The following is a 23,714-nucleotide window of genomic DNA, read 5'->3' on the forward strand; positions in this document are numbered from 1 at the left end:
GGGTTTTCTGTGCCAGTTTTTTTTTTTTTTTTTGATTACTGCTACAATCTTGCAGGTTATTAGTCTGTTTAGGCCTTCTACTTCTTCAATCAATTTTGGGAGATTGTATGTTTCCAGAAATTTTACCATTTTGCCTAGTTGTCTTATTCCTTGGCATATAGTTGTTCATAGTAATTTCTGACAATCCTTTGTATTTCTGTGGTATCAGTTGCAATCTCTCCTCTTTAATTTCTGATTTTATTTATTTGGGTCTTCTCTCTTTTCTTATTGATGAGTCTGCTTAAAGACTTGTCAGTTTCATTTATCTTTTCAAAGAACCTGGATTCAAAGAAACTTCTGGATTCATTGATTCTTTGGATTTTTTTGTAGTCTCTATGTTATTTAATTCTGCTCTGATCTTGTTTATTTCCTTTTTTTCTACTTATTCTGGGCTTTGTTTGTTGTTGTTCCTCTAGTTCTTTTAGATGTAGGGTTATGTTGTTTATTTGAGCTTTTTTCCTATCTTATGTAGGCCTGCATTGTTATGAACTTCTCTCTCAGAACTGCCTTAATCGTGTTTCATAGGTTTTGGGTTGCTGTGTGTTGATTTTTGTTTGTTTCCATATACTATTTGATTTCTTTTTTTTTTAAGGTTTTATTTATTTATTTTTAGAGAGAGGGGAAGGGAGGGAGAAAGAGAGGGAGAGAAACATCAGTGTGTGGTTGCCTCTCACACGGCCCCCACCAGGGACCTGGTCCACAACCCAGGCATGTGCTCTGTCTGGAAATTGAACCAGTGTTCCTTTGGTTCACAGCCTGCGCTCAATCCACGGAGTCACACCAGCCAGGGCTGATTTCTTTTTTGACCTCATTGTCAACACATTCATTATTTAATCAAATGTTATTCAGTCTCCATGTATTCTTATGTTTTTGAGTTTTTTCCTTTGGTTGATTTTTAGTTTCAAGGCATTGTGATCTGCGATGCTTGATGTGATTTCAATTTTTCTGAGTTTGTTAAGGCTTGTTTTGCATCCTACCATGCTGCTAATCTTTGAAAATGATCCATGTGTGTTTGAATAGAATGTATACTTTGCCTCTTTGTGGTGAAATGTTATGTAAATATCAATTAAGTCTATTTGATCTAGAGTGTCATTCATTTTCACAATATCATTGTTGATTTTTTGTTTCAAAGATCTATCTGTTGTTGACTGTGGGTGTTAAAATCCCCTACAATGACTGTATTGCTGACAATGTCCTTCTTAAAGTCCTTCAAGATTATCCCCATGTTTAGGTGCTCCTATAATGGGTACATATATGTTTCCAAGGGTTATATCCTCTTTTTGACTACTCCCTAAGTAGATCTTCTTTGTCTCTTGTTATGGCCTTTGTTTTGAAGTCTATTTTCTCTGACATAAGTGTTGATACTTCAGCATTTTTTCATGTCCATTTGGTTGGGACATTTTTTTTCCATCCCTTCAATTTCAGCCTGTATATATCTTTTGTTCTGAGGTAGGTCTCTTGTAGACAGCATATAAGGATCATGTTTTCTTATCCACTCAGCTACCCTATGCCTTTTGATTGTAGCATTTAAGCCATTTATATTTAAGGTTATTATTGATAAATAATTGTTCATTACCACTTTTTCCCATTGTACCTGTGTTCCTCCCCCCTCTCTTTCTTATTCTTAAAGCAGTTCCTTTTAGCACCTCTTGCAGTGCTTGCTTGGTGGAGATGTACTCTTTTAGCTTTATTTTGGCTGGGAGGCTCTTTATTTTGCCTTCCATGAGAGCCTTGCTGGATAGAGTAGTCTTGGTTGCAGTTCCTTGCTTTTCGTTACTTGGAATATTTTGTGTCAGTCCCTTCTGGCTTGTAATGTTTCTGTTGAGAAAACAGTTGGTAGCCTTATCAGAGGTCCCTTGTATGTTGCTAGCTGTTTCCCTCTTGCTGCCTTAAATATTCTCCCTTTGTCTTTAAATTTTGCCATTTTACTTATGATTTATCTTGGTGTGTGCCTCTTTGGGTTCATCTTTGGGATTCTCTGTGCTTCCTGAACTTGCATGACTTTTTCCATCACCAAATTAGGGAAGCTTTTTGTCATTATTTTTTCAAACAGGTTTTCTATCCATGGCTCCTTTTCTTCTCGTTCTGATAGTCCTATGATGCAAATGTTGGCATGTGTCATGTTGCCCTGAAGCTCCCTTAAATTATCCTCATTGTTTTTGGGTCTTTTTTCATTTTGTTGCTTTAATTGGGTGTTATTCCTACCTTATCTTCCAGCTCACTGATTCAGGTTATTAACATAGTGAATATGTCCTTTTCATGCTGTTGAAGTTCTCACTAAGTTTCTTTTTTTTATCTTTTAAATATATTTTATTGATTATGCTATTACAGTTGTCCCATTTTTTTCTCCCTTTATTCCCTTCACCTTGCACCACCCCTCCCACCAGCAATTCCCTCCCCACTTAGTTCATGTCCATGGATCATTCATATAAATTCGTTGGCTTCTCCATTTCCTATACTATTCTTAACCTCCTCCTGTCTACTTTGTACCTACCATTTATGCTTCTTATTCCCTGTACCTTCTTCCCCATTTCCCCCCCTCTCCCTCCCTGTTGATAACCCTCCATGTGATCTCCATTTCTGTGATTCTGTTCGTCTTCTAGTTGTTTGCTTAGTTTGTTTTTGTTTTTGTTTTTTTAGGTTCAGTTGTTGATAGTTATGAGTTTGCTGTCATTTTAGTGACCATATCTTTGATCATCTTCTTTTTCTTAGATAAGTCCCTTTAACATTTCATATAATAGGGGCTTGGTGATGATGAACTCCTTTAACTTGACCTTATCTGGGAAGCACTTTATCTGCCCTTCCATTCTAAATGATAGCTTTGCTGGATAGAGTAATCTTGGATATAGGTCCTTGCCTTTCATGACTTTGAATACTTCTTTTGAGCCCTTTCGTGCCTGGAAAGATTCTTTTTTTTTTTGATACATTTATTGATTATGCTATTACAGTTGTCCCATTTCTGCCCCTTCACTCAACTCCATCCTACCCACCCCTTCCCTCCCACATTCCCCCCCTATAGTTCATGTCCATGGGTCATACTTATAAGTTCTTTGGCTTCTACATTTCTACACTATTCTTACCTTCCCCCGTCTATTTTCGACCTATCATCTATGCTATTTGTTCTCTGTACTTTCCCCCCTTTCTCCCCCTCCCAATCACCTACTGATAACCCTCAATGTGATCTCCATTTCTGTGGTTCTGTTTCTGTTCTAGTTGTTTGCTTAGCTTTCTTTTCTTTTTGTTTTAGGTGTGGTCGTTAATAACTGTGAGTTTGCTGTCATTTTTACTGTTCATATTTTTTATCTTCTTTTTCTTAGATAAGCCCCTTTAACATTTCATATAATAATAGCTTGGTGGTGATGAACTCCTTAACTTGACCTTATCTGAGAAGCACTTTATCTGCCCTTCCATTCTAAATGATAGCTTTGCTGGATACAGTAATCTTGGATTTAGGCCCTTGCCTCTCATGACTTGGAATACTTCTTTCCAGCCCCTTCTTGCCTGTAAGGTCTCTTTGGAGAGATCAGATGACAGTCTTATGGGAAGTCCTTTGTAGGTAACTGTCTCCTTTTCTCTTGCTGCTTCTAAGTTTCTCTCCTTCTGTTTCATCTTGGCTAATGTATTTATGATGTGCCTTGGTGTGTTCCTCCTTGGGTCCAGCTTCTTTGGGACTCTCTGAGCTTCCTGGACTTCCTGGAAGTCTATTTCCTTTGCCAGATTAGGGAAGTTCTCCTTCATTATTTGTTCAAATAAGTTTTCAATTTTTTGTTCTTCCTCTTCTCCTTCTGGCACCCCTATAATTCGGATGTTGGAACGTTTCAAGCTGTCCTGGAGGTTTCTAAGCCTCTCCTCATTTTTCCAAATTCCTGTTTCTTCATTCTTTTCTGGTTGGATGTTTCTTTTTTCCTTCTGGTCCACACCATTGATTTGAGTCCCAGTTTCCTTCGCATCACTATTGGTTCCCTGTACATTTTCCTTTGTTTCTCTTAGCATAGGCTTCATTTTCTCATGTAGTTTTCGAACAAATTCTACCAATTCTGGGAGCATCTTAATAGCCAGTGTTTTGAACTGTGCATCTGATAGGTTGGCTATCTCTTCCTCACTTAGTTGTATTTTTTCTGGAGCTTTGAGTTGTTCTGTCATTTGGGCCTTTTTTTTTTTTTTTGTCTTGGTGCCTCTTTTACTTAAAGGGGCAGAGCCTTAGGCATTCCCAGGGTGGGGTGGGGTAACGCTGGTTGCTGCGCTGTGAGGCTGTACGTGGGGGAGGGGCCGATAGGGAGCAATGGCGCCCACTCCACTCTCCACCGGATTTCATCACCCCCTCCAATACCCACAATCAAATTGGACCCCTTTGGTGCTGGCTCCTGAGTGGGTGGGCTTGTGCACACCCTAGGCCCTTGTGGGTCTCTCCGATGACCTCTCCTGTGAGGCTGGGAGTCTCTCCTGCTACCGCCCCAATCCCCATGGGCATTTTCAGTCAGATGTTTGAGGCTTTATTTCTCCGAGCTGGAGCCCTGGGTCACGCGGACTGCTTCGCTCCCCACTGTTCATCCGGTTTATCTGTGCGCGAGTGTGGGGCTGCAGGGTGCTACCCGCTGCTCTGCCTGCCCCGTTCTCTGCCACTCTGAGTCCATCCCTCTCGGTTTATCTGTGTGCAAATGTGGAGCCGCAGGGCCTGCTAGTGGTCAGACTGCCTGCCCTGTTCGTCCCACACTCCGCCAGTCTCGGTCCCGCCATAGCCATGCAAGTCCTCTCCGGCCCGGTGCCCATCTCTACCCCTCCTACCAGTCTGGATGTATGTTTCTTTTTTATCTCCTTCGTGTTGGACTTCCTTGCCATTCGATTTTCTGTCAGTTCTGGTTGTGTGAGGAGGCGCAGTGTGTCTACCTATGCCGCCCTCTTGGTTCTCCACAAAGATGTCACTAAGTTTCTTGTATGTCCCATAAAGTCCCTTGTAGTTCTCGCTGAGTTCCTTGGACATCCTTATAACCATTATTTTGAACTCTGTGTCTGATAGATTGCTTGCCTCAAATTAATTTATCTCTTTTTCTGGGGATTTGTGGGGAACTGTTCCAAGCATGGGAAAATGTGGCTCAGCCCCCCACTCAGAAAAGCCACTGGGGAGCGAGGTTGGCAGGCAGGACCCATGTCCATGGATAGGTTCTCCAGTGGGAAATGAGGCCTGCATTGTACCTAGACTGCTATGAGACTTGCTCTTGCTAAAACTCCCTCACCCTGAGGAAGCTAATGTTTACTGAGTATCTTTATCTTCCTAAAATCTGGGCTAGACCTCCCAGGTATGGAGCATAACCTGGCTTCGACCATTTTTCCCTTTACATTGCAAATATCCTTCTTTGATGTATTTAGTGACATCATCTCCTTTGTCTGCAAAAGATAACCACCCAAAACAAACCTATGCATAATAAATGAGGACCATCTGTGATGTAAGGGGCCTAGAAAAACAATAAAAGCCTGTCAAGGCAAGGGTTGGGGCACTCTCCTCTTGAGAGAGTGGCTGTGCCGTCCCTTTTCCTCCACAGGATTTCTGTAGTCCGTGTGTATTTGTATATTGCAACCACAACACCGGATCCTGTGGGCTGGGATCTGCGTCTGGGATTCCTCCTTTCCTTTCCATTGGGGTTATTTATTTGTGTCCCCATTTTAGGTGGCTCTTTTCGTTTGTTTCTGCATCTCAGATTGCTCTGCTTTGATTGCCTGTCTTTGTGGGCTAGCCTTATGTGGTAGGAGTTCTGTGAGATTCAGTGACACAGTCTCTTTGATCTCCTACCTTAATGCTCTAGTGATGCCCTTTATTTAGTTTATGTGGGCTCTCTTGTTGTATTTGGGCTTTGATTATTGGTGGCTCATTTGATGATGGGTTCTCCCCTCTGTCCAGCTAACTGAGAATCACAACCCTCACAATGTCTTGTATGCTGTTGTGCACGTGCTGGCAGAACAAAGCAGAACTATCCAGAAAACCCAACCCATGCGAGAAAAAAATGCCCCCTCCCACATCAGCAATATCAACAGCAACTGAGGAAAGATTAATAAGTTGGAAAGAGAGAAGAATATTATAAGATAGGAAAAAGAATATGAGATGACTAAAAGAGAGTAAAATGCTTTTGGGAGAGAAGAAGGAGAAATAATAAGAGTTGGAAATAGAAACAAGGCAAAGAAAGGGAGAAATGAAATGTAAAATGTAAGTAAAACAGAGAAAGGTGATGGCAAAATAGAGTAAGAAAAGGGAAGGGTATAATGTGAGGTATATATATATAAAAAAGTAAACCAATAGGAACAAAACTGAAAAACTACAACAGGGTTAATAACAATGACCGGTGAGTAAATATTGATAAAGGTGGAAAGAGAATAAGAATATTATAAGAAAGAGAAAAGAGAATATGAGATGTCTACAGTAAAGAAAAATGATTTTGAGTGGATAGAGGGAAAAGCAATAATAAGACTAAAGAATAGAATCCAGGCTAAGAGAGGGGAAAAAAAATTTCAAACTGAAATAAGCAAGGGCAGGAGGAAGGCAAAATATGGTAAGACAGGGGGAGAGTAACCTATGAGGTTTGAAATAAAAAATAGTGAAGAGGAATAAAGTTGAAGAAAAACAGCCATAAGCACAATATCCATGCCAAACAAGCAATGGTTTTAAAAACAGGAAGAAAATAAGAATACTATAAAAAAAGGGAAAAAGAATATGAGCTGACTAAGGAAAGAAATATGATTTTGAGAAGGTAGAGGGAGGAGAAATACAGTAAGGAATAGGAACAAGGCATAAAAAGGGGAAAAATAAAATTTAAAATGAAAATAAGCAAGGGCAGGAAGAAGAAAAAATGGAGAAAGACAAGGGAAGGGTACAATGCAAGATTTGAAATAAAAATAAAATAAAAATATAAAACTATAAATAAAAAGAATAAAAAATAAAAGACAAAAATAGTGAATTAGTTGGAATACAATTGAAGAAAAAGAAGAAATGTTAAAAGGCTCTGTGAGAGAAAAAAATAACACAAATTCTGAAGAAAAATGAGGTGGAATTTGTCTCTGCAGACTTTGGTGTTTGTGGTGTTTGCCTTCTGTCTTATCCTTCCAGATCCACCTCTGGCCATTTTTTTTTTTTTAAGATTTTATAGAGAGAAAGAAAGGGAGGTAGAAAGAGACAGAGAGAAAAATCAATGTGTGGTTGCCTCTCATGCATTCCCTATTGGGGACCTGGCCTGCTACACAGGCATGTGTCCTGACTGAGTATCGAACTGGTGACCCTTTGTTTCACAGACCCATGCTCAATGCACTGAGCTACACAGGCCAACCACCTCTGGCTTTTTATTAGCTCAAAGTCCTGGTATGGGTCCTCCTTATTCTGGCAGCACTGCATGTATAACTTTCACCTGCCTCTAGATGGGGCTTTCATTGCAATTGGGAAGGTGGGATGACTGGGTCTCTCCTATGTGGCACTGTTGAGTCTTCTGGGAAAACTGTGGGTGTGTTCCCTTGCCTCTGTGCTACCTTTCTTGGTCTGTTCTAGCTTATTTCCAATAATGTGTAGCTTCTGATGAACTAGCTGTCTGACCCAGGTGCAGATAGAGTCTCTCCCTCTCTGGCACTCTCCCAGTTGGTATTTGGTGCTGCAGCTATAGATATGCTGCCCACTGTGTGTGTGTAGCCTTGATCTCCCTGACTTTGTATATCCCCCCAAGTCACCCCTGGTCCAGGTCTGGGGGTTCTCTGCCCTGCGAAGGGAGGGAACCACAAATCTGTGATTTCTGACTAGACTTTCTGAGGTTGCAGGCCCCATGCATGGGTTATTTTTCCTTCATACTATAAAATCTCCTTACTGGACATTGTGAAGTGTCTTCTGTATTCCTTTGCTTCCAAAGTTCATATAAGCTATAACTCCATTGATTGTTCAGGATACTTGTTGGAAGATCAGCCAAGAATCTGAGTTGGTGGCAAGAGCAAGTGGACTCAGCTTCCACCTACTTGGCTGCCATCTTCTCCCTCCACTTTTGCTTATTAATAAGAGATTTCTGTTTTTTCCCCCTATAGTTTTGCTTTTACAAAGTGAGAAATAAATTTCAGTCTGGTCCTCACCCCCTATCTTTCAGAAGAAAGAAATTTCTAATGTAGTGACCCTGGGAAACAAAGGGACAGCTATGGGACCTCAGGGAGCTCACCTTCATCATCTGGGGTGTGGGGACAGAAGCTCTCAGGATACAGTGGGAAGCTATCAGACAGAAGGCTGGGCCCATAATGATTCCTCTCACCTTCTGCCTAATAGCCACAGCATGTAATGCTTCTGAGCACTTCTTTGTGCCTGATGCTGTGCAGGAGCTCCAGTGGATGATCTCACCTCATTTTCCTACTGCAGGGAGATGGTGCAGGTGAACAAATGTAGATTCAACAGTAAAACAACCTGTCCAGTCCACACAGTGAGGCAGCAGGGAGTTGGAGTCCTAAGTCCCATCCACTCCACTCCAACACTGGCCTAGAGTATAATTCAATCTGTTTATTCCTCTGACATATTTAGTTGGCCTCCACCATACTTAGCTGGGCTCCGCCAACAGCTTCCTATCAGGTTGCCTGTTCCTGTTCATGCTGAGGTGTAGCCACCAATGTGATTTTCATAAAATTCCATGCTGGCTTCCGGGAGTTCATACCCAGGGCCAATTCCACCTGACTCAGTCTGCCATTCCAGCCACCTGCTCTTGTACTGCCTGTACAAAGTTTCTGTCCATACCTGCACAACCAGGTCTTTCCCATGGTGGGGCCTTTGCACAGGCTGCCCCTGCACCTGGAGTGCCCTCACTCTTGTCTATCTAACAAACCCAAGCCACTGGTCACCTGCTTGTGAGAGGAGTCTCCCTCCCAGTACTATTTAAAGCCATGGTGTCCCTTCTGTAACCTTCACCTGTTTGGGTCATTTTGTTTGTACCAGAGAACCATTTAACTTATGTGATAATCTGTGTTTAGCTGTTACTACACTTCTTTGACTCCTATGAAATGTGTGAAAGTCTTCATGTTAAAGGAGGATGGAAGTAATCCCACAGCTAGGAGCCTTTCCTCCTCACTCTTCCCCTCAGGGATGTCACAGAGGTCTCTCAAACTGCAGCTGTCACTGATTATGATCCTACATTTACACTTGCCATTGTTTTCTATGATAGTGCCCAAACGTTGATGTCCACATGAAGTCCTGCACAGGCTGTGTACAGATGAACTTCATGGGTAGTCTTAGGCATTGGATGATGTGGTAGGCAGAATAATGGTTTCCCCAAAATGTATATCCCAACCCAGTTGGTCTTCTATATTTATAGGTTCTGCATTCATGGATTCAACCAACTGCAGATCAATATTCAGGAAAAAAAGTTTTGTTGTTACTGATATGTTCTATGTAGTTGTTACTACATCAGTACTATGTTACTGATATGTAATATGATGGTTGTGTCTATACTGAACAGGTACAGATATTTATCTTGTCATGCCCTAAGCAGTACAGTATAAAAGCTATTTACATCGTATTTACATTATATTAGATATTATAAATAATCTGAAGATGATTTCAAAGTAAATGAGAGGGGTCCATAGGTTATAGGCAGATACTATACCATTTTATATAAGAGGCTTAAGCATAGGCAGACTTTGAAATGGGTGAGGTCCTGGAACCAGTCACCATAGATACCAAGGGACAATGATTTAAAATTTAATGGTATAGGGGAATTAGGTTGCTAATCAGCCTACCATAAGATGGGAAAAATATCCTGAATATTTGGGTGGGCTCAGTGTAATCACAGGCTTGTTAAAAGTGGGAGATGGAGTCAGAAAAGGAGGTGTGACAATAGGAGCAAGGCAGGGCAATGTGATTGTTGGCTTTGGAGATGGAGGAAGAATCCACAAACTGAGAAGTGCCAGCAGCCCCCCAAGGCTGAAGAAGGCAAGGACATGGATTCTTCCCCAGAGCCTCAAAAGGACTATAGCCCTGAAGACACTCCAATTTTAGCTCACAGAGATCCATTTTAGATTTCTGAGTTATAGAAGTATAATATAATAAATTGATGTTGCAATTTAAGCCAGTAAATGTGTAATGATTTTTTTCAGCAGCAATAGGAAATGATGTAGGAATAATTATACTGCATATTTGCCTGATGTGGATTTAGATTCTAACCTCTCAGAAGATATCATGCACTGTATTTGCACATCTCTTCTCTCCTCCAGAATGTGAACTCATTGAGAGCTTGGCCTTGCATTGCATCTCTCTTCCCTAACAGTGCCTGGCTCAGAAAAAGTGCTCAAAAAATGTTGACTAACTGATGCTTTGTGATTTTCTTTGAGTGTGTCTTCTCTTTGAGGAATGGCAAGGTATTTTCTTGCTTTATTCTAGATATCCTGGTAGTGCCCAGTTCAGGGCTGAGCAGCCATATGTGTTGAGTAGAGATAGAGAAAGGTGGGATAGAGTGGGTTTTGTCTGGAGCCAGGGGCTTTCATATCTGTGCCACAGGGGACACTTTCCACCTCTGCCCTCTCCCTGGTCCACCCTCTCATGGCATGACCCCTTAGATGAAGAAGATCCAATACTGGCACACTTCCCTTTGATAATATTGCTCTAAAAATTCACAGTATTGGGAAGGTAGAGAAACAAGTTTCAGCAGGGCTTCTGGGCCTTAAGTCATGACTCTGATCTGAAGGAAGTGTCCTTGCTGGTGAAGAGCCTTGTCTTTGGCTGGAACCTGACGATTCAGCTCTTCTTCCTGACCCATGTATTTTTCCTTTGCCCCATGCCAGTTTGAGTTTCTCAATGGTGCAGGATGGGCATGACCTCTCACAGGATGCAGAGACTGTGCCTGCATTGTCCAGTTGTCCTCTCAATGACAGCTGACTGCTACCTCACAGAGGTCCTCTGCTCAGGCTGGGCAAGCCTTTGCATGAGACGGGTCTGTTTCCTAACTTGGCTGTTATCCATAATGTCTCTCAATAAGCCCAAATGCCTCTAAGTAGCTTGGGGCCATGTCCACCACAAGTAGGCAGGCTTCTGCATCTGTATCTGATGTTCCCAAGCTCCCACAGAGACTTTCAGTGCAAGGCAAAGCCTATATTATAAACAATCACCACCCTGGTGCCAGAGCCCAGATCAATAGAGTGGGAAGTCAAATCCTTCCCCTTTGAATAATGCTGGAGTAACCAACAAAAATGTCCATCTCTTGGTGATTTGTTTAAGAAAGTGTGCTACATATATGATGCAATACTACATTGCTGTTTTAGATATATTGTTGAATAAAAGAATGGATTAGAGTCATGTTATATATGTAAAAAAAGAATATGCAAATACATTTCTTTGTAATTTATATATTCCCTTTGCTCAGTATTTTTCTTCAAGAAAATTTGATGGACTATACCAGAAGTTGGCAAATGTTTCCTGTGAAGGGCTGAATAATAAATATTCTAGACTTTGTGGGTTAGAGGACTCTTTTGCCCCTCAGCTATGCTGTTACTGTGTGAAAGCATCACAGACAATCCATAAGTGACGAGTGTGATTGTGTGCCAATAAAACATTATTTACAAAAGCAGTTGGCATGCGGAGTTTGTAGTAAACAAAAATGTTGAAGTTTGGAGAGAAAAATACACGAGAAACAGTTAAGGAGTAACTTGGGATTGTAAACCATAGTCACTTGCCAGGCATGTAGAACTTCCCTCACTGAAATGAACTAAATCACCTCTCACTAGACATTCCAAGGTCCAGGAACATTTGAGTCCTCTCCTGTAGCAGAGCTACAATTTCATCCCAAGAGAAAGTGGCTTTGGTGGAGGAGGTCTAGAGCATCAATTAGGAAGTCTTGGGCTGCAAGTAACTCAAGAGATCCTGAATAAGAAGGGACATTTGTTGCAACAATTAGCATCTAGCAAGAAGTCCCAGGGTTGATCCATTCAGTAGTGTATCCCAATCCATGGAACCCATGGGTCCAGGACCTGGGTCTTTTCCTTCTGTGGGTCAACCTCAGCAATCTCCTCATCACTTCAAGACAGTTACTGCAGTTCCAGGGGACATGCAGACTTGAAAATACTCAGCAGCGGAAGAGCTCATCTCTTTCTCTACAGCTTTTCAAAAGAGAAAACTTTCCCCAAAGTCCCTCTGTAGATATTCCTCTATGTCTCCTTGGCCAGGATTGTACCACATGGCTGTGTTAAACTAACCATGGAGAAGGAAATGGTATTGTGATAACTGGTTCATTCAAAGAAGAATTTAACAAAGCAGAATTTAACAAAGCAGAATTTAACAAAGCAGAATTTAACAGCAACCAGGTCAGGGTCTGGTTGCTGTATACAAGAATAGGGGGATTTCTATGGGGAACACTCAGCTGGGTCTGCTAGAGTTGGCAAATAAATGGGGTGACTTGACTCTACACCCTGATACCTCTTCTCTCTTGGTGATACCAGGCTCAGGAAGAACAGCTGGATCCACCTGGACAGTGGCTGTCTTTAAGAAACACTTTAAGATGAAGGGGACCCCTTGAAAAATTTTCTGGTCTTTGGTTTTGATTGAGTGGCTATTCCTTTGTGGTTAAACTCCTGGCATCTCCCTGGCTCTGAATTGGCAAGCAAACTGTTGACACCCTCCATTTCTGGCTGCATTGGACTCTCATTGTTCCCTCTGTTACTGGGTTGTCAGCTTTTGTGACTTGGGTTCCTATAAGGCCTCCTGCTCATCTACCTGTGCCTGCTGTCACTCTAGTGATCTACACAGGGCTGTGGAAAGGTGTTCTTAAAGGGCTTCCTTGCCTTAAGCCATGTTGATGGGGCATGATGTTTGGCCTCATCTCCTTTTCCTGTATCCTCCTGTTCTTCAACCACTCTGCAAATGGGACCACCTCCTGTCCCTCACCTGCCTGATACATTCTGACCTCTGAGCCTTCCTCCTGATAATCTTCTGGCTGGTCATGCCCCACTCCGCCCCACTGGTGGCACTCAGCACTTTCTGGGCATAGGAGCCCCTTCTTCAAATGAAATTGACATCGAATTGCAATATGAAAAACAAGATGAAGGTGATCTTTTATTAGTAAAATTTTATTTTATAAGTTCAAATTCAAAGCATTTGCTCATTATAATCAACTAGTGAGAACAACAATGCTTTCTTGAAGAAAACAAACTGAACCTGGGTATATTTGACAGCTGTATTCCTCTATCAGCCCCAGCATCCAAATCACTTTTCTTTTATGTTCCATTGCTCAGTGTCAAAGAATCCTGCTTCACAAAGAGAGCTAATAGCCAAAGTTTTATAAGAGTCCTCCATTGCAATGTTAAAGTGAAAAAAGGATTGAAAGAAAACTGCCATTTCAACACTATCTAACAACAGGAGGGCAGAAGTGTCTAGTTTTGAATTACAAGTATGAAAGTCAGGCCAGAAGCACAAGGGCTTAAAAAAAAAAAACAAACACTAAAGCAAACTGTTGCTTGTTTGAACACACCAACTGGAGGAGCCAAGAGGCTGGGTCTGGAAAATTAAGAGCTACCTCAGTCCTGGCCAGGTAGTTCAGTTGGTTAGAACATTGTCCCAATATGCCAAGGTTGTGGGTTCGATTGCCAGTCAGGCATATAGAAGAACAAACCAATGAATGCATAAATAAATGTAACAACAAATCTCTCTCTCTTTCTTCAACCATAAGTAAAAAAAATATTAAAAGGAAAAAGTTTATTGAAAAAAGAACGATCTCAAACTATATGTATATTTCTCCCTAGAATTTCAAGAGATTGCACTCAAGCACTGGGTTATTCTGGGGACTATGCTTTGGGAAATGCTGAGTGTAATAAATAATAATAATAATAATAGCAGCTAATAAATATTTACTGTTTTAGTGCCTTACAGGCACTTTGCTACCATTTTCTCATTCAACCCTCATATGAAACTTATAAAGGATTTTTCTTCCCATTCTGTATATCAGGAAAATAAGGCTTTAGAAAGGTTATTTTGCCCAAGATCACACAGCTAAGTAGCAGACCTGGGACTAAAGCCAACATCTGAAATCCAATGCATCCAGAAAAGTGTCCTGACATGTTGGCAACGCCTCTCTAATCCAGGGAAATGTGACATCTTTTATGTTCAAATAGGTGGAGCAGGTGCAGGGGTTCCGTTAAGAGGAGGTCAGTCAAGCAGACACCTGTGGTGGCTCTCCTCAACATGGACACCACCAGCTAATACATCTGCTGAGAGGAACTATTCTGCCTTTGCAGCAAGAACAAGAACCCACAGATTAGACCTTTCACCAGGGAGAAGAGTTAACTTATTTTAACTGAGATTCCTGGCATGCTCAGAAGCCAGGACCTCAGATTAAGAAATGCTACCCTGTACTGGCCACTCAAAGACCCATATGTGCCAGGAATTGCAGTGGGCAGTTTGGTACAACTGCAAAGAGACATGGCTCCTACCATGTCTAGCCTACTAGGGGACAAATTACCTTGGGTCTAGCTGGGCCCCCCTTCATGGTGGCAGGAGTAGGTTTACAACTGGCTTGTTTCCATGGACATGTCTCTCCAGCCTGGGTTAGCAGCTAGAACCTGGGGACATGGAGTAGTAGTCACCATAGTCACACAACTATATACCAAGGAAAAGCTGTCTTAATTTAGGAATGTCTCCTTCTGGTAAAATTCTAGGGAATTTACTAACCACTCCTGCTTAAAACAGAGACTTGTGTAGGGTTAAACTCTTGAGAAATTGTTGAACATCATCTATCAAAATGCATTCTTTGAATCCACTGTGCTTCCAGAAGTATAGATGGTAAGTAAAACAGATGGATTTCCCAGGTGTTTTTTTATCCTCACCTAAGGTTATATTTATTGATGAGAGGGAGGGAGGGAGGGAAAGGGGGGCGGAGAGAGTCAGGGCATATAGAAGAACAAAACAAAACTGTCAAAATGGCAGTTTTCTTTCAATCCTTTTTTCACTTTAATATTGCAATGGAGGACTCTTATAAAACTTTGGCTATTAGCTCTATATGCTCCACCTCTGGCCTTCATTCAGAGAGAGAGAAAGAGAGAGAGAGAGAGAGAGAGAGAGAGAGAAAGAGAGAGAGAGAGAGAGGCATTGATATTAGAAACATTGACCAGTTGCTCACATACATACCCCAATGGGTGATTGAACATGCAACCTAGGTATATGCCCCAACTGAGAATTGAACACATAACCTTTTGGTATATGGGACAATGCTCCAATAAACTGAGCCACCTGGCCAGGGTTCCCAGGTGTAATCCCTAAAATATATTTTGGGAGTGGCTGTTATGCTTAACTGTGGGCTGAAGGAGTTTCCATCCTTCCTCTTCAACCTTGAGAAAGATATTGCAAAGGCTGGATCTAAGAGGGCAGCTGGCCACCAAAGGGTCATGCTTCCTCTCTTATTTACTACAGAGCCTGGTCTGTGTCTGGGTTGAGTGGTGTAGCTCAGTTGTGTTCATCCAGGAACAGCCTGTAAAAGGCCATGTGTGTCTCAGAGCTAGTCAAGGGCAGCTTGTGTAAGTCCAACCCAGGACCCTCTGTACCAACCCAAGAGAGGACCATTTTACAGAACCCTGCATCTCCTTTGCTGACACAGCCCCAGCCCAGGGCAGAATCTCTCTGCTCACTCTGGTTGGGCTTGAGTGGCAGGGATGTTATGAACTTGTAGTCCACTGCTAGCACTGTTTTAAATAATATTGTTGCAGCAGAAGAGTATTCTGCATGAGAATAGACAGTCTTTATGACAAGCCTGAACAGAGCACAAAGTCTTCCTTTACACTACAATTCTGAGACCATGCCCATGCTCAGAGACTAGGTCCAAAGTCCTTGGTCTTCCAAATGTCGGTCATTTAGCTACAACCTACTTTTCTAGCTTTTATACCAAAGGCATTGGCCCAGGCCAACTGGTCCACCTCTGGCCTTCATTCAGCTATTTCCATGATCTCAGTGTCAATTGCACACATGGGTCTGCTTTCCTTTCATCTTCTGAGGCCCTAATAGAAGGCCTGCTTCTTGGCAATGCTTTTCTTAAGTCCGCAGCAGTGTGGCATTCACCCTGTACTCCTCCTGTGCCATCACTACATTCTGCCTGGTTGTGTCTTCTCCACCCTAAGCAAGTGGAGGACCCTGAGGGTGGGCTCCACACATCCCCCTTGCAGTGGCCAGTCCTTGCTGCTTTGCACATGGGCTACTACACATTCAAAGCACATGTATGGATGCCCAAGATCTCTCTCCATTCCTAATGCCTCCTTTGCAGACACAACGGGAGGTTCTATAGCAATACTGACCTCAGTGCTCCTTGCCTTCTTCCACCAAATCTGAAGGTGGGGGGATGAGGTCTCGAGGATTCATCCTGGCAACCAAGCAGACATCATAGCTGTCATGCATGAGGACATCAATAGCTATAACATTCCACTGATTTTCCCATGGGTCCAACTCCAATATTTTTTTGGAGATAACCTCATGGCGATCTGGAAAACAGCAAAGTAGGAATACAAAAATATCACAGGGGTATTAAACTCAGAGGTCATAATCACTGTATTGAATAACTTTCTCTAAAAGACCAAAAACTAACAAAAAACCAAATCAAGTTACTTTAAATGGAAGACACAGTATTCCTGACATTTAGGAAACTAAGAAAGGCCATGTTACAACTCACATTCAAAATTTATTCAAGACATACCTATTTACAGGGCATACTATTGTCTAAAGTTGAAAGGATGTTCCAGTGTTGTTAATGATTTATTAATAACGTGGGAAGAGATGAAACTCCAATTTTTACACTGGTGAAAGAAATCATAGCCAGAGTCATGTGACCTGTGAGAATTGCTGATATCCCTGAGCTTATGTTTTCTTAAATGCAGACAGAGATGCTAATACACAGCCAGGGGCTTTGCAGGAAACATGGGACACTCTAATTGGATGATTTGAAGAGTTTACAAAGGGACTGTTGGAAAAGTGTGGGCAGGGTTTGGAAAGACCCACAAGGGATGGCACAGCACCCCAGGACTAATAATAGCAAGGGCCTTTAGCACCTGAAAAACAGCAGGGGAAGAGTGGGTACTGGAACTTACAGAGGGCAGCTGTCTGGTGAGTGCTGCCTGGTAGAAGCAGACTTAGGTAGGGGAGGATGGATGAAGCCACCCTCAGCAACCCTACAAGGAGAGGGCAGGGAGAATAAATAAACTAACTCTACCCTCCTTTCAGTCAACAATTTATGCTCTTGCCATCAGTTGGCTGAACCTAATCAGAAGCCAGAGAGGAAAGGAGCTGTGAAAGCAACCCATCCAAGTTAGCTTCGTAGGACACAGAGCATGAGAGAAGGGACAGGGTGAGTCTGAAGGAGCAAATGAAAGATTTCTAGGCCAGCTGTCTATTTCACAATTGTGTTATGATTAGGGGAGATAATGTATGTAAAATTGCCTAGTACTGGCATATAAAAGTCAATATTAAAAAATGGCTTATGTGTGCTTGTAAAGGATATATATTTTGTAATTGTTAGGTGCAGTATTCCATAAATGTTGATTAGGTCATGTTATTCAACTCTTCTACATATTCACTCATTTCTATGGGCTAGTTTTGTCAGTTAGTTACTGACAGAGCTGTGTTAAAACATCCCACTGAGATTATGGATTTATCTTTTTCTCATTTTACTTCTGTCAAGTTTTAGTGTACAACTTTGAGTCTGCTATTAGGTAAATATACATTTTATCATTTATAAACTTATCAGGGATCCAAGATGGTGGCAGAGCAGGTGGAAGTTACACTCACCTCCTCCAAGTACCAAACTGGAATTATAACTAAATTATTGGACTATCAACATGAATAACCAATTAAAGAAGACTAGCTGACTATAAGTCTCATAACCAAGGATTTATAGAAGAAGCTACATCAAGACTGATAGGAAGAGTGGAGAAACAAAAAGGGCTGGCCCCACAAACAAGTGTGGTGGTTGAAAATCCAGAGAGATATCTCAGCTGCAAAGGTCCCTTCTCAACCTATACCAGGCTCTCAAGTCAGGAACACTAGAGCTAGGAAGAGGAGTGAATGTAACATTTGGCTGTGAAAATCAGCAGGGATTCTGTCCACCAGAGAGATACTGGAGTCTAGTGGAAAACCAGGTACCCTCTTAAATGGCCAGCACACAAAGTCTCGTTCACAGCCACTTACCCTAGGTTCTAATTGAGGGAGTGTGGCTCAGACTGGACTGGAATTATGTGAAGAGAGACTGGGTGTATTGTGGCTCTGGAAAGAGAGCTGAAGGGGCAGCCACCAGGGCTCCTGTGCTAATTCCCTCTCCCACACTGCCAACAGGTACCACATTTCCTGGGTAGTGCACTCCCATCTATAAGCATCAAGCTAAGGAAATATACTAGCCCCACCCTCCCGACACTGACAGCTGGCTGTGGCCAGCCAAGACCTACAGTACAGACTTTCTAGAAAGGTTATTCAGGATGTCCAAAGAGAACTGGGGAGAGACTGAGTTGTATGGCTTTAGGGAGGGGACCGTTTTTTCCTCACATGCCCAACTGGTACCACAGTTCTTGCGCAGAGCCCTCCTTTCACACGGCCAAATCTTGGTCTGTTAGAACCTGATGAACTCTGCTGGTCTCATCCTGATGACTCCTTAAGACCCTACCCCACTACAAAGGTTACCAGGCACCTGGCAGGTGGTGCCTAGCATTGGTGTACCCTGGAACTTTTGCTGAGTGCTCAGACCCAGCACTGTCACATAGTTTGAATCCATATCAGTCTGATGAACACCACTTGCCACTACCTGGTGACTAACTGAGGACCAATCTCATGCAATTTGTGTACCTCCAGAGGCTCTTTTAGTGATTGAGCATAACAGGTAGCTGAAAGATTTGGGATATCTTGGGCCTTTAGTTGACCTTACCCTGGCTCACTATGGAAGCCAGCCTTAGTGCACAGCTTGGCCTCCCCCATGCACACCCAGGCCCAGTAGAGGCAGCTACAAACTGTGGATTGCTTTGTATTTCCAAACAGGTATTTCAGAACCCATTAAGGCAGTACCTGCCATTAGCCTGTACCAGAGATGCTCCCAAGAGGCCCCAGAACCAATACACCTGGTGGCAGGCCTCAGACTACACCAGAGCATGCCTCAAGTAGCTCCACAAGCAGCATCACCAAAGGGAGATCTCGGTAGACACCAGATACTGCTGAGGTGAATTCTGTTTCATGAGGTCAGCCCTGGCACAGCAGCTCATACACTGCGGTCAAGGGCATCCATATAGTCAAATAGCTATAGGATTAGCCTCAACCACAAATGGCCCAGCAGCAATCAAGACTTAAGTACAACAGGAGGTCTCACATAAGCCACACAAGGGACATTCCTGGAGCACCTAGCTCCAGTGATAAGGGAGAATGAACTACAGAGCCCCACAAGACATCTACTACATAAGGCCAACCCACCAAGACTGGGAGACAACAAATCTTCCTAGTACACAGAAACAAATACAGAGAGGCAGCCAAAAGGGTGAGACAAAGAAACACATTTCACATAAAAAACAGGAGAAATCCCCAGAAAATAAACTAAATGAAATGATGCAAGCAATATACCAGATCCAGATCCTCAATACAATGGTTATAGGTATACTCAAGAAACTTAGTGAAAACTTCAACAAAGAGACAGCAAACATAAAAAAAGGACATAGAAGCCATAAAAAGACCCAGTCAGAAATGAAGAATGCAATATTTGAAATAACGAATACACTAATGGAATCAACAGGAGATTAAATAAAAGCAGAGGACCAAATCAGCCATTTAGAGACAAGGTAGCAGAAAACATGCAATCAGAGCATGTATATAAAATGAGGATAGTTTAAGAGACCCCTGGGACAACATGAAGAATAACAACATCTGCATCACAGGGGTACCAGAGGAGAAGAGAGAACGAGCAAAGCTGTGAAAACTTATTTGAAAAATTAATGATGGAAAACTTTCCTTATTTGGTGAAGGGAAACGACCAGGAAGTACAGAGAATCTCAAACAAGACAACCCAAAGAGGCTAACACCAAGACACATCATAATTAATGGCAAAAGTTAAAGACAATAAAAGTATCTTAAAAGCAGCAAGAGAAAGACAGTTAGTTACCTACAAGTGAACTCCTGTAAGACTGTCAGCTGATATCTCAACAGAAACATTTTAAGCCAGAAGGACTGGCAGAAAATATTCAAAGTGATGAAAAGCAAGGACCTACAACAAAAACTATTCTACCAGGCAAATCTATCATTTAAAATTGAAGGACAAATAAAAAACTTCCTGGAAAGAAAAAGCACAAGGAATTCATTACTACCTAACTAGTATCAAAAAAATGTAAAGGGACTTCTTTAAGAAGAGGAGAGACAAAAAAGAACATAGTTATAATAAGTATAACATACTTCTACCATAAGAAGTATAACAACCAGTCTAAAAATAACCAGCACTGCCAGAAAATCGAACTGTATAGAAGTCCAACAACCAAGGATTTAAAGAAGAAACATTAATCCAGATGGATAGGAGGGGCAGAGAGGATGTGGTGTGATGTAGTGAGGCAGTGGCAGGTGGCAGTGGTGGAAGCCTGCAGAATGGGTGGTTCCACATTAATGTGTGGTGGATAAAAACTGGCAGGGACAACTGGGGAGAGTGATACCAGCCCCAGGCCTCACCACACACCCAGGGTTTCATTGATGGGAGAATAAAGCTCCAAAACCTCTGGCTGTAAAAATCTCTGGGGATTGTGTTGGCAGGAGAAACTCTCAGTCTCACAGGAGAGTCTCTTGGAGAGGCCCACGAGGTTCTAGAACATATACAAACCCACCCACCAGGGAATCAGAACCTGAAAGGGCACAATCCACTTGTGGGAAGTGAGGGAAGTGATGAAATGTGGGGTGAGAACTGAGCAAGCAGCATTGTTCCCTCTCTGACCCTTCCCCCACAGGCAGCACCACAACACAGCAAAGAGAGTTGCCCACCCTGGCAAATACCTAAGTTACTGCCCTTTATAACATAACATGTGAAAAGATAAAGAAATATGGCCCAAATGAAAAAAAAGATCAAAACTCCAGAAGAAGAACTAAGCAAAGACATAGCCAACCTATCAGATGAAGAGTTCAAAACACTGGTAATCAGGATGCTCACAGGATTGATTGATTCAGTCACAAAATGAAGGAGGAAATGAAGGCTATACAAAGTGGAATAGAGGAAAATATACAGGGAACCAACAATGAAGGCAAGGAAACAGGGACTCAAACCAATGATTTGGTACAAAGGAAGACATAAACATCCAACAGGAACAGAATGAAGAAACAAGAATTCAAAAAAATGAAGAGAGGCTGAGGAACCTCTGGGACATTCAAACATCCAAATCATAGGGGTGCCAGAAAGAGAAGAGGAAGAGCAAGAAATTGAAAACTTATTTGAACAAATAATGACTGAGAACTTCCCCAATTTGGTGAAGGAAGTAGAGTTCCAAGAAGTCTAGGAAGCTCAGAGAGTCCCAAAGAAATTAAATCCAAGAATAAACACACCAACACACATGATAAGTTACCCAAGTTTAAATATAAGGAGAGAATCTTAAAAGCAGCAAAAGAAAAGGAGACAGTTACTTACAGAGGAGTGCCTATAAGACTATCAGCTGATTTCTCAAAAGAAACCTTCAAGCAAGAAGTGGTTGGAAAGTTTTCGAAGTCATGAAAAGCAAGGACCTACATTAAAGAGTACTCTATCCAGCAAAGCTATCATTTGGAATGGAAGAGCAGATAAACAGCTTTCCAGATAAGGTAAATCTAAAGAAGTTCATCATCACCAAGCCCTTATTATATGAAATGTTAAAGGGACTTATCTAAGGAAAAGAAAATCAAAAATATGAACAGTAAAATGACAACAAACTCATAACTATCAACAATGAAACTGAAAACAAAAGCAAAAACAAAAACAAACTAAGCAAACAACTAGAACAGGAACAATCACACAAGTGGAGCTCACTTGGAGTGTTATCAGCATGGAAAGGGAAAGAGGAGAATGGGAAAAAGGTATAGGGAATAAGCATAAATGGTAGGTACAAAATAGACAGGGGGAGGTTAAGAATAGCATAGGAAATGGAGAAGCCAAAGACTTTATATGTATGACCCATGGACATGAACTAAGGGGAGGGTGCAGGAGGATGGGCAGGTGCAGGGCAGAGGTGGATAAAGGAGAGAAGAAAATTGGGACAACTGTAATAGCATAATCAATAAAATACACTTAAAAAAGCAGCTCTACCTAATACACAGAAACACAGGAAGGCTGTCAGAATGAAGAGACAGGGAGATAAGGCCCAAAGGGACAAAGGCCTGAAGGGACAGAGCAAAACTCCAGAAAAAGAGCTAAGTGACATAGAGATAGCCAACCTATCAGATGCAGAGTTCAAGGCCCTGGTGATCAAGGTGCTTAGAGAAATGATTCAGTATGGCTGCAAAATAAAAGAAGAAGTGAAGGCTATACAAAATGAAATGATGAAAAATTTATGGGGATATAATCCCTGCAGTGGAATTGCTGGACCAAAAGGCAACTCTATTTCTAGTTTTTTGAAGAAATTCCATACAGTTTCCCACAGCACTTGCATCAGTCTTCACTCTCACCAACAATGTACTAGGGTTCCCTTTTCTCCACAACCTCACCAGCACTTATTGTTTGTTGATTTGTTTATGATGGCCACTCTGACTCGTGTGAGGTGGTATCTCACTGTGGTTTTAATTTGCATCTCTCTGATGGCTAGTGATGTTGAGCATCATTTCATATGTGTCTGAGCCCTCTGTATGTCCTCCTTGAAGAAGTGTCTGCTCAGATCCTTTGCACATTTTTCAATTGGGTTGTCTTCTGCAGTGGAGTCATGTGAGTTCCTTATATATTTTGGAGACCAAACCTTTGTCTGAGGTATCATCAACAAATATATTTTACCATAAGGTTCGGTTTCTTTTCATTTTGCTGAAGTTTTCTTTAGCCCTACAGAAGCTTTTTATTTTGATGAAATCCCATTTGAGTATTCTTTCCTTTATGTCCCTTGCTCTAGGGGACATATTGGTGAAAGTATTGCTGCAAGGAATATCTGAAATTTTCCTGCCTGTGTTCTCCTCTAAGGCTTTCATGGTGTCATGACTTATATTTGCCTTTCATCCATCCTGAGTTTATTTCTATGTATGGTGTAAGTTGGTGGTTGAGTTTCATTTTTTTTCATGTAGCTGTCCTGATCTTCCAAGACCATTTGTTGAAGGGAATATTTTTACTCCATTTTATACTCCTGCCCCCTTTGTCAAATATTAACTGACCACATTGACATGAATTTATTTCTGGGCTCTCTATTCTATTCCATTGGTCTATGTGTCTATTCTTATGCCAGTACCAGACTGTTTTGATTACAGTGGCCTTGTAACAAAGTGACAATGCCATATGAATCAGGTATTGTGATCCCTCCTGCTTTGTACTACTTTTTCCAAATTGCTGAGGCTATTTGGGGTTGTTTATGGTTCCATATAAATTTTTGAAGTGTTTGCTCTATGTCTGTGAAATATATCATTGGTACTTTAAAAGATATTGTGTTGAATTTATAAATGGCTTTGGGTAATGTGGACATTTTAATAAGGTTAATTGTTCCAATCTATTAATACAGTATATGCTTCCATTTATTTGTGTTTTCCTTAATTTCTTCCCTCAGCA

The 23,714-nt window shown here is 41.7% G+C and overlaps 1 protein-coding gene across 5 annotated transcripts in view; it reads right to left on the bottom strand.

Moving 5' to 3' along the window:
• KBTBD12 (kelch repeat and BTB domain containing 12) overlaps positions 1-23,714 on the bottom strand; it is a 174,455-nt gene that overhangs the window by 73,034 nt on the left and 77,707 nt on the right. For 3 of the 5 annotated variants that reach the window (XM_045187927.3, XM_045187926.3, XM_024580527.4), the window contains 2 exons: positions 16,306-16,488; positions 13,077-15,036 (listed from right to left, as the gene is read on the bottom strand). In XM_045187927.3, the coding sequence (XP_045043862.1) occupies positions 16,307-16,488 (182 nt within the window). In that variant the 3' untranslated portion in view covers positions 13,077-15,036; position 16,306. Of the gene's footprint in view, positions 1-13,076; positions 15,037-15,925; positions 15,938-16,305; positions 16,489-23,714 lie in introns of those variants that run through there. The other 2 variants (XM_045187925.2, XM_053912571.2) reach the window with 2 other exon arrangements.

The sequence above is a fragment of the Desmodus rotundus genome, chromosome 10 (assembly GCF_022682495.2).
Source record: "Desmodus rotundus isolate HL8 chromosome 10, HLdesRot8A.1, whole genome shotgun sequence".
NCBI lineage: Eukaryota > Metazoa > Chordata > Mammalia > Chiroptera > Phyllostomidae > Desmodus > Desmodus rotundus.